At 44.5% G+C, this 13,380-nt stretch overlaps 1 protein-coding gene across 1 annotated transcript; it reads right to left on the reverse strand.

Annotated features, from left to right (window-relative positions):
- Window positions 1–2,620: 2,620 nt before the first annotated feature.
- On the reverse strand, window positions 2,621–5,616 carry LOC118775610 (frizzled-9). The gene is made up of 2 exons (XM_036525605.1): window positions 5,449–5,616; window positions 2,621–5,235 (listed from the first exon to the last, which is right to left on the reverse strand). The coding sequence occupies exon 2, from the start codon at window positions 4,903–4,905 to the stop codon at window positions 3,154–3,156; it is 1,752 nt and encodes a 583-aa protein (XP_036381498.1). The 5' UTR covers window positions 4,906–5,235; window positions 5,449–5,616; the 3' UTR covers window positions 2,621–3,153.
- Window positions 5,617–13,380: the final 7,764 nt, after the last annotated feature.

Consider the following 13,380-nt stretch of genomic DNA (forward strand, 5'->3'; position numbering starts at 1 on the left):
AAATGTTTGCATTTCCCTGATTAGCCAACTCAAGAGCAGAGGCCAGAACTTCAGACCCACATAATCCCGCTGTATAGAGGGTCAAAAGCAGTGGTTGGTATTTGCTATTTTACCAAGCATTTGACAGCTGAAAAGTCTTCCTTAAATTTTAAAACAAGAACAGGTCACTCAGTTGGATACAGTGTCCTCGATACTGCTGATAATAATTACACAACTTTTCAGTCGCACCTGTGATTCGAAGTACAGACCCTTTCCTTTTATGTTGTGTAACATCCAACAGAATGTAGTCTCCATTGCCTGCCACTGTGCTGCTTGCAGAAAATGCTGTCCTGGACCTTTTTACTGTTCAAAAACACTACATTCTTTCTGGGTTATTCATTTCTGGTGATTCATTTGGGTAAATACACTAATTTGCGATCTACTAAAACTCTTGGCCTTTAAACAGATTAGCACTTTGTGAAAATTATGTTGAGTAATTTGTTTCAATGTCAAATGTTGCATTTATGTTATTAAAAAAGAAGAAACACATGGGAGACACAACTATCAACAAGTTCCCTCCCTCAACAGTTTCAGTTAGCTTAAAAATCTAGAAGAAAGCATAAAAGAGCTTAGTGAGGTTGTTAATAATGAGAGCATGAGAAAGAATAAAATCGTTTTTCTGTTTTCTCATGAACATTTATGATCTGCTATTTACACCACTTTAAAAAAATGTACAAGTAGATTTATTCTGCTTATTCCCTGTTTCCCTATTTGACATGGAAACAGCTTTAAATATCGTCAAAGTAACAAGCCCGTTTTTGCATTATTAATGATAATAATAATTAAATAATATTCCTGTAGTTAGCCTTAAGAATACTCCTAATTTAGGGCACAGTTTGCCTATGACTTGCCTGACCATCTAAGTAAAGAGGCAAGCTTAATATGCTGTAATTAACCACTACTACTGCAGAATAAACTCGCCAGAAATCATTTGCCAGAAATGTACCTGAAAAAAAAAAAAACAGAACCCTACCACCACCAAACGAAAGCCCAAATAAAATGAAATACATCACACAGCTCGTCAGAGTTCCCAAGAATTCACACTGCTCGGGAACAAGCCTCCCAAAATTGCCTCTGCATCGGCACTTCAAAGCGAGGGGGTAAGGAGAGGGACAGCACAAAGGGAAGGATCAGCACAGGATTAGGCAACAAATTAATAATATATGTTACGAGGAAAGCCTCCACGTTTTAAGATGTAGCTGCTGCAAGCACCAAAGGGATTTAACCCAGACTATTGTCTGTCGCTCTTTTTGTCAGCCCCCTGCTCTGGGGATGATGTTGAGAAAGCCTTTGAGTAATCCCCTCAATTACCGTAGACACAGCAACTCCTGGGAGCGCTGGTGCCACAGATCTGGGCAGAGCACTCAGCAAGAGAACAATCAAAATCAGAACGAAAAAGAACCAACAGACATGCCAACCAGCTCTTGGAAAATGAACCCAAGACGAAAGTTCAGTGACAGGTGTCTCAACCTGGAAGGCTGTAGCAAAATTAGTTTTTTGTTTAAGGGCACTGTGTCCTGTGAAAATTTTCATAAGCTTGCACGAACTGTCCAGTCAAAAGTGGTAGGGCAGTCACATTGCTATAGGTACGTGCTACTATTCAACATGGTAAAAGTAGTGGGTAGAATCTGTGCACATTATCTGAACTCACTGACTTTGCAGACCCATTCCCACATTGTGAGCTGCGTTGGCTTGCCAACAAATTTGCCTTGCTAAAGAACGCAAGCTTAAGCAATAAGAAAAATGCTGCTTGAACGCCACTATTTCAAACGCAGACAGTACCCCCAAGCTGACTAAATAGCTTTGCGGTTTCATTCTTTTTGTTCGGCTCAATTTGTCTATTTTGTCAGCTTAGTCTGAGAGGAAGTTAAAACTCGATTTCGAAATCCAGACAGTATTCAATTACCTAAATCAAATTCTACTTCACAGTACTTACTTTCCTTGCATACATTTGAGGAAAGTGCTTGGTTTATACATCATTCATATTTCATTACAGGTCTAAACTGTGCACAATTATTTCCATATACTGATGTTTAAAAATGAGAGAGAAATGTACAACTGGATGTTTGCCGGTTTGCAACTAAATTCAATAAAGTCTTCAAACTTCCCCAGTGCACAATCTGAGCTATTTCTCAAAAGCAGGAGCTGTAAAGAAGATTTCCTATCTTATACTACCTATAAGCAAGGGAAGCCATCCCAAGCCTTCTGTCAATCACTCGTCTAACTGATCAGACTGGCTAACTTACAGGGTCTGCCTTCAGTGACTTTTTTTAAAGCAAAACTGATGTAATCATGCTTACCACCCACTTATCCAAACTGTATTCTCTCGTGTGAGCAGGAGGGATTTTCTGCATGACAGTATGTAATCAATTTAATTACAATATGTGTATTCCGAACAACATTATGTTAATCTAATAACTTTACACTCAGCTTCCCCAGAAACAACATACAAGTACAACTAACAGCTGTCAAAAAATCAATAATGACGAAAGTAAACTCATGGGTGAAAATATATAAATGTGTTTTATTATTTCGTTTTTTTAAAACAGTATGGGTTTCAGAAAGGCACTTTAGTCTCCTCAGTCCCTGTATCATTTAGTTAAGGCTTTCTATGCTCGCTTATATACAATACACAGGAACTTATGAAACACCATAGAGGACTGCAATTAAATACTTCATAAAATAAATAAGATTTTTTACACTGTTATAAAAGAGAAAATACACCCAACTTTATACATCCATGCAAGTCCATTTTCATTTGCAATTATGTTTGATTAGTCCACAAACAGTGTGTGCCAGAGATGATATAACTTGATTAAATTTATACTGCATGCTGCACCGGACATTTTTCCCTTTATTTTCTGAATGTTGTTTGTGCGTATGTCTGGATGTTGTCCATGTCGGACTGCATGAAATTTGTTATCTTACAGCCTGCAAGATGAATGATAAAACGCTTGAACCAGCGCTGAAAGGCTCCCTTTGCCAGGCGTCGCTACCGAACACATCAGATGTAGTCCGACCTGCATGTTTCTTTCATGAAAATGTCACTGCTCCCCCCCCTCCTCGGCTGGCTCCATGAAAGAGGCTGTGGGCACGGAGTGCCTCACGCTGGTTTCAGACGTGTGTGGGGCTGTCTAAATAGGGGTCCGTTTTGGTCATGTGAAGCACCACCGCTGGAGCTTTGTAGTGGCAGTGTGTGCTGCTGCAGCTGACGCCGTTGCAGGGTTTCCGGTTAGTCCTGACTGCCAGCTTCCTGTTGCACAGGCCCTGCCAGGTCTGCAGGGTCTTGGAGCTCCAGACCCACACCCCGCTGGTGATGCCCACCACCAGGGACATGAAGATCTTGAGCATGAAGACGGCCACGGTGGGCACGGAGGACTCCAGGGAGCAGTCCTCATTCCTCCGCCCGGGGAGGGTCACGCACTTGCTCTCCAGCGCCCTGAACTTCCAGTAATCCATGTTGAGCCGCTCGTAGAAGTAGCAGATGATGACGCAGGTGGCCGGGACGGTGTAGAGGATGGAGAAGACCCCGATCTTGACCATGAGCTTCTCCAGCTTCTCTGTGTTGGTACCCCCGGTCTTCATGATCTTGCGGATGTGGAAGAGGGCCACAAAGCCCGTCAGGATGAAGGAGGTGCCGATGACCAGGTAGCAGGAGAGGGGGATGAGGACGAAGCCCGTCAGGGCGTTGACGTCCATGCTGCCCACGTAGCACAGCCCCGTCAGCTCGTCGCCCGCCACCTTCCTCATGGTGAGGATGACGATGGTCTTCATGGCGGGGATGCCCCAGGCAGCCATGTGGAAGTAACTGCTGTGGGACTCGATGGCCTCATGCCCCCACTTCTTCCCAGCCGCCAGGAACCAGGTGAGCGTGAGAATGACCCACCAGATGGAGCTGGCCATGCCGAAGTAGTACAGGATGAGAAAGACGATGGTGCAGCCCGTGCTCTCCAGCCCCTCTTGGATGATGTAGAGCTCGCCGTTCTCGCGGTCGCAGGCAATGTTCTCTGCGCCGGCCACCGAGCGGATGATGAAGGCCACGGAGTAGACGTTGTAGCACATGGAGAGGAAGATGATGGGCCTCTCCGGATACTGGAAGCGGTGCGGGTCCAGGAGGAAGGTTAGCACGGTGAAGGCAGTGGAGACGAAGCACAGGGTGGACCACACTGCCATCCAGATGAACGCAAAGTCCTTGTCCTGCCTGGACCAGAAGACGTCCACCACCGACGAGCAGCGGGGGGCGCACGACTGGCTCTTCTCCACGTACTGAAACTTTTCGGGATTCTCGCAGGACCCCACGCTTCCCGGAGAGCGCCCGCTACCGGCCCCCGGCTGTCTGGGCCTGGGAGGCACCGGCAGCATGCCTTCTCCTTTCTTGGTCTCCGTCCTTGTGTCATTTTCGGGCGCCTCCATGCACAGAGCATTGGGGTCGTTCTTGGTGGGCAGCCGGGAGCAGTCCAGCGAGTCAGGCCAGCCGAAGCTGAACTTCTCCATGATGGGGGAGCACTTCTGCCTGGCCTGCTCGCACATGGGCCGGCAGGCCGGGATGGTGGTGGACACCTTGTCGGTGCACATGGGCGCGTACAGTGAGCAGAGGAAGAAGCGCAGGTGTACGTCACAGCCGTACTCCACCAGCGGCGCAAACTCGTTCAGCTTGATGCTGGCCTCAGTCTGGGTCTCGTGCTTCATGAAGTTGGGCATTCTGGTCACGTTGTACCCAATGTCCTGGCACATGGGAATAGTAATGGGCTCACATTTGGCTTGTATACCCAGCTCCGCATCGTAAGCCCCTATGTCCAAGCTGGAGCCCGCAATCACGAGCTGACACCAGAGAGAAATCGCAATCTTGAAATGAAAGGCTTCCATGTTGATCTTCAAAACAAGGTGAAGAAGCAACACAGAGGCTGTCTTGACAAAAAAATTCCACACGCAACTGTAAATTAGTAAAAATGATAATCAAGACTCAGTTTATTTATTCCAGACTGGTGCATTGCCCACATAAACTTGATTGCTGTTCAGTGTCTCTTCTGGTCAAAACAAGATGGCACATCGGTATGCTCCAAATTATGAAAAATACAACTAATAAAACGGTCCCCCGGAAAGTCCTTGAATAATTCTCCTCCTGAGAAAGACTTTTAAACTCCTCCGCAAAAAGTGCTATTTTTCTTGGAAAGCAAGTCCGAAATGCGATATTAGCTGTAGGAAAATTAAAAAGAAATCCATTTCAATATACAATACAGAAATCATGCGAATTAAAAATACTTTATAAAATGGCGATTAATAGATTCGCTACTTTTAAAATAAGTAATAGTTTAGTGTTAGCAACCACAAAAACGAATAGCCTACCGGTTGCAAGCATAATACCGTATCTGTAGACAGCTAGCTCTACCGTTATTTATTGTAATTTACCTTCGCTGTTGTCCTTAATTTCCGAGAATGAATTTGATCGATTGTTCAAGTGTGCTACTATTTTTGATTCCAAAGGATCCTTTGCGCGGGACGTGGTGATATTCGGCTGTTTAAGAGAAGGCAGAGTTGTTTAGCTTCGTCTAACACTCCCACCTTCCATCGCATATGAGCCTGAAGTTTCTCCTCTCCCCTCTCTGGCTCTTCTCTAACGGGGGTGGGAATTGGGTGACGAAAGCATCTTGTCCCGCCCTGGGCAGACTGAAATAGGCGTTTTTACATACGGTTTCCCCACCCCAATGTGTGCTCTGAGGCATGGTTAACCGTAAGGGAACATCTACATTTTGTTGAGAGGTGTGAACTTAAAAGTCTGCCAAATTCCCCTCCTTAGGTGCTTGTAGCGTTTGGAATGGAGTGGTGAATGTAATGAAAGGGCGGATATTGCTCCTTGTTAAAAAATGTATTAAACACATTCCAAAAGCAGGCCTAAAGCGAATACTGCCTCACGTGTTAAACACCCCCTAAAGAGCTGGACGATGCTACGATAACATTAAGCTATGGCATCAACATACTCATACGCATAAAAGCAAAAGACCTCATTGGAGCATTACTGAAAATTACTAATAGTTTTTGGTCAAAAGCTTGCAAAAATGAATGAATGAAGAATAAAAATAATCTTTAATAGGCTGTACTTGTACATGTGGTTTTGAACATATCTTACCGGAAAGCGGAACCTATCATAACGTTTGCATTATGTATAATATGCGTATTTATCCCAACTTGATTGTTGAATGAAATGCGACAAAGACGCGTCGATTATAATTAGTTCACTTTCACGTGTAACCAGTAACTTTTTCAAGAATTCTAGTTAAAATTACATTAGCTATTTTTCTACTAAACGTTGGCATTTGTGTATGCTTACCAAACGATGCGTTTAGGAAGATACCTATTCTCTCTGCCCAGAAGCTTTTCTTACACACAAGTTACGTTGATAAAGCAGATAGAAATCTCGGATAATACAAAGAGCCTACATTAGCATTCCAATTCATCAAAGGTAGCCTACGCGGCAGCTGGTGCGCGTTGCTCAGGTTCTAGTTCAGGCAGCCTTTGTGGAATGCCAGGATTCAGATAAGTCCAACATGTTGTCGGAATATCCACTGGCTGCATGTCTGTTGCCAGTCTTTCCAATTGGCATGGAAAGGATACCTCCGTGCAATGTAAAATGATCAATGGCATCAACTATCTCCAAACACGCACGCGCGTACACCTGTCTGATAGTTATGGTCCCCCACCCCTCGCACCGCGCGATACTCAGGGTTAGGTTTGCAGTGTAACCTTTACAACATTTGTTCATTTATCAAACACTTGTTCTGAATTTTGATTAAAAAAGCTGTGGTAGCGCACCGCTGAAGAATAAAAGGGAAAAGACTATTGTTCCCATCTAGTGGTCACACCAAGTACAGCACCATTGATGTGCACATCATTGCGAGGTATTTAGACAGTAAGCGCTTGACACCTCTGAGTGGCACTGGAAGAAACTTAGATCAGTTAGACTGAAATTGCATTGGTAGTATGTAGACCTAGAACATTCTTTCAACACACACACACACACACACACACACACACACGTATACATACATACATACATACATACATACACACACGTATACATACATACATACACACACGCGCGCGCACTGCCCATCCCCCCCCCCCCCCCACACACACACACACATACATCTATATACTGTATATTTCCTACATCTAAAGGACCAAATGCTGATCGAGCATGAAGAGGAAACACATTCTAAATGTGTTCAAAAGTTGCTTTGTGCAAATTAGTTTTCTTAATGAGACTTACACTTACACTCAGTTCACTTCAGCGAGTTTCCTCATATCCATTTCACAACAGTTTTCCTGAAAACAAACAAAAACACTGCATCTCTTTTCCTGAGTTTCTTAAAAAATGTCCGTTTGCTTACAAGTGAGCTAAATATCTTTTCTATAAAAAAAGTCTTAAGTCATGGCTAACACAAAATGTTTCAGCTTCTACAATGTAAAACAAATCAGTTGAAGGGAGTCTAACTTTCAGACTCTGAATAAGCTGCCTTTAATTTAAAGGTCTCTCATTAATAGAGCGATCAGATTGTGTCACATGTTCTATGACAGTGTCAGAGAATAGAGGTGATTAAATAGCCTGTGGTGATGGTCATTCCTTTTTCACTGGCATTTGAAGCAGGCGGTTAGCCAGGTTGTAGTGATCCCCTCTCTGACACTACACCAACTGTTCAGCCAAGCAATATAACCCAGGATTAAAGAAATATTGATGCAATGCAAGGCACACAGTAGCCAACTACTAAAGTGTTAATGATCATGGTCTTGTGTTCAAAACATGACCTTGTTTCTTTACTGAAGAAAAGATAGGAACTCTCTTGAAAGAGACCAAACCCCCTCATCTCAGGCAGCTGCAGCAGAATTATGGAACTATGCAAAGCGATCATGTTAAAATAATTTTACTTATGTAATGAACGTATTGCCAAAAATAAGACATCTTAGAAGTATGTTTCTTCGCCCAAAACCCAATTTTCACTCAACAGCTCCTCATGCCGGCACGTAGAATGGCATTCACACATGTAAAAACCATATAGGGGGACATTTCAAAAATGCAACCAAAATTCTTTAATTAAACAATACTTTCTTTGTAACTATGTCACATTCATTAAAGTCATACTATAGAATAATAATATTCACAAGTAGCCTAACAATGCCAGTATAAAATTATTATTTAGTTATGTGATCCAAACTCTACACTGCCCTGGTTATGTTTGAAACATTTCCAAACTTTTGTTCTGACACAGAGCAACTTACACTGGAAACACAGAAAGCCTTTCATTTACATGTTTGTAAATGTTTTGTCAATCCCCATTTTGACCTCAGTTTTGTTTTCAGACTGACATGGCCATGCCATCTCCAACATACAAATAATACTTTGGTTGAACATCAGTTCAAGACAATGTTTTTTTTTTTTTTTTAACGTAGTTTGCTTCATTTCAGGATTTATTCAAATGAGGGGTTTAATATTTATTCACAAAAAATAAAACATTCATGTCAAGTGATAACAGCTTTACGCTGGACATTCAACATTGTATTAACCAGTACTTTCTCAGACACTTTTTTTCCCTGAATTTTCTCTGTGGAGAGGAGTCACAAGAGATTGGGTACATTTTAAGTATCCTCAAAATAGAGCCGTCCCCTCGCTTACCTAGGGAACACACATTGCTGTTTGGGGTCAGAGGAGGAGGGGAGGGAGGTTAAGCAGCCTGCTCAAGAAACAAAATAGGAACATTTTTTCAGATGGATTTTAATACAAGCACACTATTCCCATACAGACTTCAGCCTCCTCTACATTCACACACACCCCAGCTCAACACTCAGTTCAAAGAACTCTATACAAAGAGGTACAAAGACACGGGGAGGGGGATTAACTCCCACTTATAAGGTGTGTCTCCTGTAGCGAGTTGGGGGTGGTGGTGGTTGGGGGGTGGTGCGTCATCATGTTGGGGCTGCTCAGCTTTTCATTATCTCCATTGTTGCCCTCCACCCTGCTCCTCTCCCGGCCTCCATCCAGCCCCCTCCGACAACACCGCAATCAATGGCACGTTTTCCATATGAAAGCCCCTCTCCCCCCGTGCGCACCCGCGTCCCCAGGTCTACAAGGCCCCCGGGGCAGATCCCTGTTGACCCACACGGGTTCCCTGCGCACAGTGGCCTGGACTAGGGGGGTGGCTGGTCCCCCCCACCCCAAACCACTGCCACATTTTCATGCAAAGTGGGGCCGTATGGGAGAGTGCGCGGCCGGCACTTGGGAAGAGCACGCCCTCCTTCCTGAGTCTCGTCGCTCCACCAGGCTCTTAGGAGACGGGCCCACTTGTCACGTTCCCACAAGCCGCAGGATCAGTTCCCTCCCCTCTCTCTCTCTCTCTCTCTCTCTCTCTCTTTTTTTTCCAGTGGGGTCAATTTCCTGCCCGTGTAAATGAAACGGGATTCTTTTTCGGCGGGTTGTTTTTGTTTTGGCTGAGAGCTGTTTAAGCAGCGCTTTCCACATATTCTTCCACGAGTCTCCCTCAGCCCGCGATGAAGGGACCCATTCTTTGCGCTTGCTGAATGAAGGGGGGGGGGGGGGGGGGTAAGAAAGAGAAACCACAGCCACAAGGGCCATCAGTCAATGTTACATTGCAGGCATCAGAACTGTTAAGAGCTTTTCCATGAGCCGTAGCGGGTCACCACTAACATACTGAGCGCAATGTCTGACAAAGCTGATCAGTGGCGACACTCAGGGAATGCTAATCCCAAACCAAAGGGAGATAGATGGCTCACAAACAGCGGTGTTCCTTCAGGGCTGTATGTGCTCCAGCACTCATCCCTGGCAGCACTGCCACCACAGGCAGGAGATGGCTCACAATGTGAGTGTGAGAGTGTGTGTGTGTTTGTCAATGCATTGGAACGTGTGTGTGCATGTGTGTGTGTATGTGTCAATGCATTGCATGTATGTGCAATTTCCCTTGTTTCTGTACATGCGTATGTGAGTGTGCATGCGCTCCTCTGTCTCAGCAGTGAAGAATCTGACTCTCTTTCTCAGTGGAAGTGCAGTGAGGTGGCTCCACGCTATCCTGCCCAAACCACTGGTATGTCCTGAATAATAACCATTGAGCTCTCACACTAACCACCTTTATTTAATACAGTCATAATTTTGGCGGAGACATGTTCAGGCACCGAAGCTGGGCTGCTTAGTGGTATTATTATCATAACTAGCTCATGATTTTTTTCCTTCAAATTTCTGACACACATCAATAAAATATGGTACTAAAAACAATGGAGGTGTCTGGCACTATGTGGATGACATTACCCTCTCAGGGACATTATGGATGTTTGATGTCGTGGATGAAATAAGACACTATTCTCCCCAGGACAATATTTCAGGCTCTGCAGATCAGTTTGACAACAGCACAATGGCATATTATAGCAACGCTGATTATGTAATTGAAAACCCTTTGTTTCTTTTCAGCTTCCACTCATCTGTACACTTTGGATCTTACGTTCCAGCCTCATTGTAAATACGTTCGCTGATATTCCATGTCTCAAAGATACATTCAAACCCCAGAGACCCAATGGATTTTCATGTTTTAGTTTTAGAAGATTCCTGGCCTTTTAAGTTTTGGCCACATTTTAAAGGGTTAACCCCCTCATTGCCCCTCCTTCCACAGCAGCTGTATCAAGCTCGCACGGATTCTTAATGAGAAACCAACAATCATTAAACAGTACTGCTCTACATTGGGCTATGTGTAATTAATGCAAAATGAGAGCAGTTATGTATGAGGTGCAGGTTTCACTGAAGTACTGTATCTAATTTCTCTGCAGTGTCACAATGCTAGCACCGTACAGAACTTCATAGTGTATGCTTGTAACTGAAATAACATTTAAGCACCACTGTCATGACAATATGATAATGGAAAAAAACAACAACCAAAGAACTTCCTTGTGTTGTTTCCATTAAAGAAGCGACATGTTCATGTAGTGCAAAGGTCACAAATGAGCACAAAAGTGCCGTGTGTAACAAGTAGTATGCAAAAGAAAACAGATTCTTTTATGGTCTTTTAAAGTGTATTTAATGTAAAAACACATACGTACATACATACATATACTTCGACAGTGTTTTAGGGTAGGTAGACTGCTAAAGAGACTGTACCTACTTTGGCCTCAGCTGAGAGGTCTAAAAGCAGCCCTTGATGAAGTCTACTGACTTGTACATGGAGCTCCTCCAAGGAGCGGGACTCTGGCTGCACAGCATGCAGGAGGCAGCCTCTTCCAAACTATGTGCAGAATGTGGGATGCCAAGGAAAGCAAATATTTTTTAGGAATTTGAAAATAAGCTGGAAAGGTCGCAGTTCTATATGCGGACTCTGTTAAAAAGTCCCCTCCCGTTACTGTATCGAGGCCCGCTGGGGAAAATAAAATTTAGAAAAAAAAATGAATGAGGCTGCAGTTTCGTGGGGCTTTTGTGCAAACAGGACATCTAATCCCCGCTCCTTCCCTCCTTCGCCTCGCGCTCAGAGGGACCTGTGTGTAACAGCTCAATTTGCAGGGAGTCAGCCTCCCACTCCTGCTTGTTTATGAAAGCTGAACTTTCCGGGCAAAGGCACGCTCACTTTCATTTCCCAGTGGGACCAGAGTGATGGAAGGCAACACTACTGTACGGCTGTGGAGCCAGTGAGCGGGAGGGGAGGGGAAGGGGGAGGGGACAGGAGGGGGAGGGGCCCGAAGAACGACGGGCTTACAGAGCAATGCTGGCCTGCATAGTGAAGATGCCTGACGATCTTTGGAGACCTCATATTTCTGTGTATTTCTGTGGATGTACAGTGCAGGAAAAACAACTCCCACTTGCTCTGCCTAAAGTGGAGGAGATGCGTGTTCCCAGATTATAAATTCTCCACAGGGATCGCTGTGCTCACTGACTTTGGGCATGAGTCCATTTCACTCTGCTCAGTGGCCAGGAAGCAAGTCCCCTCTGGCCTCCCCTGGTGACTGGGTTGTGATTCTGAATGGGGTAAAAGGTACGGCTGGAAAAAGCCTGCTCTGTTCCATTTTCGCCTTTTGAGGATAAGATGACTTCATACTATCTTTTAAACAACAGCTATCTACTACCATTACAGTAGTGCAATAGCTTGCTTTAAAATATGAGTCCACCCACACGAAAGAAATAAAATCTAAATTTAAGCAGCCTTTGAATCTTTTTACACTTTTCCAGCTAGGGTGCTGTGGATTTACCTCATATTTTTGCACTACAAAAATAGAAATGATCAAAAGTGTTTTGAAAGAATGGTAGAAGCAAAGGCTTATGGGAAGTTCTGTTTGGCTTCTTTGCTTGTTTTTATTTTTGGAGCAGGAAAAAAGAAAAAGACCAGTCTGCTCAATCCACAGCTGGTCAGGCTTCAGAAAGCTACAACCCAGTGAGGCTCTCACGACAGCTCTTTAAATGTTTAAATCACCCACGCTGCCAGAGCTGTGAATAGCTGACGAATCAGACCAATTAACGCAAAAATACCTAGAATTAGTACCTTCTCTCACCCGTCACCGCCTGCGCGGCGAGCCCTCGGATCGCCTCACACGAGAGGGCCCCGGCTATGCTGGCCTTGCGCTTGCCAGATATTTATACACCGTGACAGATGAGTATTCCACCCTGAGAGAGGGCTCTGACTGTCCACCATGACGAGACACACACAGCTATCACTCACAATACTTGAAAAGAGCTGATCAAACAAGAGTACTTAGCTCCAGTGATTATCACATTCATGAATATTAGTTTGCCTGTCAAAACACCCATTTTCTGGCTGTTTACAATACTATAACAGGGAAAACATTTTGGGCACTGGGGAGAGAGAGATAAACAGAGATAGGAAAACTTTTACTTTTAAGCCTCCTTTATTTAAAACAATAAACAAGACTCAGCAAACATTATTATTCATCTGTTTAAGAAGAGAGAGGAAGAGGAAGAGAAAGATAGAGAGAAAAAGAGACAGACATGAAGAAATAGACAGAGAGGTAGATAAAAAGAGACAGACAGAGAGACGGTGGAGATCGTGGTTGATGTACTGTGCTGTACAGCTCGCTGGCGGGCTGCCACACTTGGGGGGTGGGGGGGGTGGGAATACCTAGAGGCTGCAGGAATAAGGACACGCTGATATGCCTGGGGTGGAGCGGACAGCTCTGCTGTAAAGGGCAGCAGCACATGGGCGGCTGGATGACAAGGGCAGCTTGACGGCGGCTATCTTTTGCCGGCGGATTAAAATAAATCGTTCCCTGGCTTGGATTACCAGCACGTCCGGCGCGCCAAACAAGTCCTATTAATACAGTGCGGACGGACGGGGGAATCAGGTG

The sequence above is a fragment of the Megalops cyprinoides genome, chromosome 3, assembly GCF_013368585.1.
Source record: "Megalops cyprinoides isolate fMegCyp1 chromosome 3, fMegCyp1.pri, whole genome shotgun sequence".
In the NCBI taxonomy this organism is placed as follows: Eukaryota; Metazoa; Chordata; class Actinopteri; order Elopiformes; family Megalopidae; genus Megalops; species Megalops cyprinoides.

Excerpts from the sequence above, each read along its gene's own strand:
- LOC118775610 (XM_036525605.1), bottom strand. The coding sequence starts at position 4,905 with ATGGAAGCCTTTCATTTCAAGATTGCGATTTCTCTCTGGTGTCAGCTC.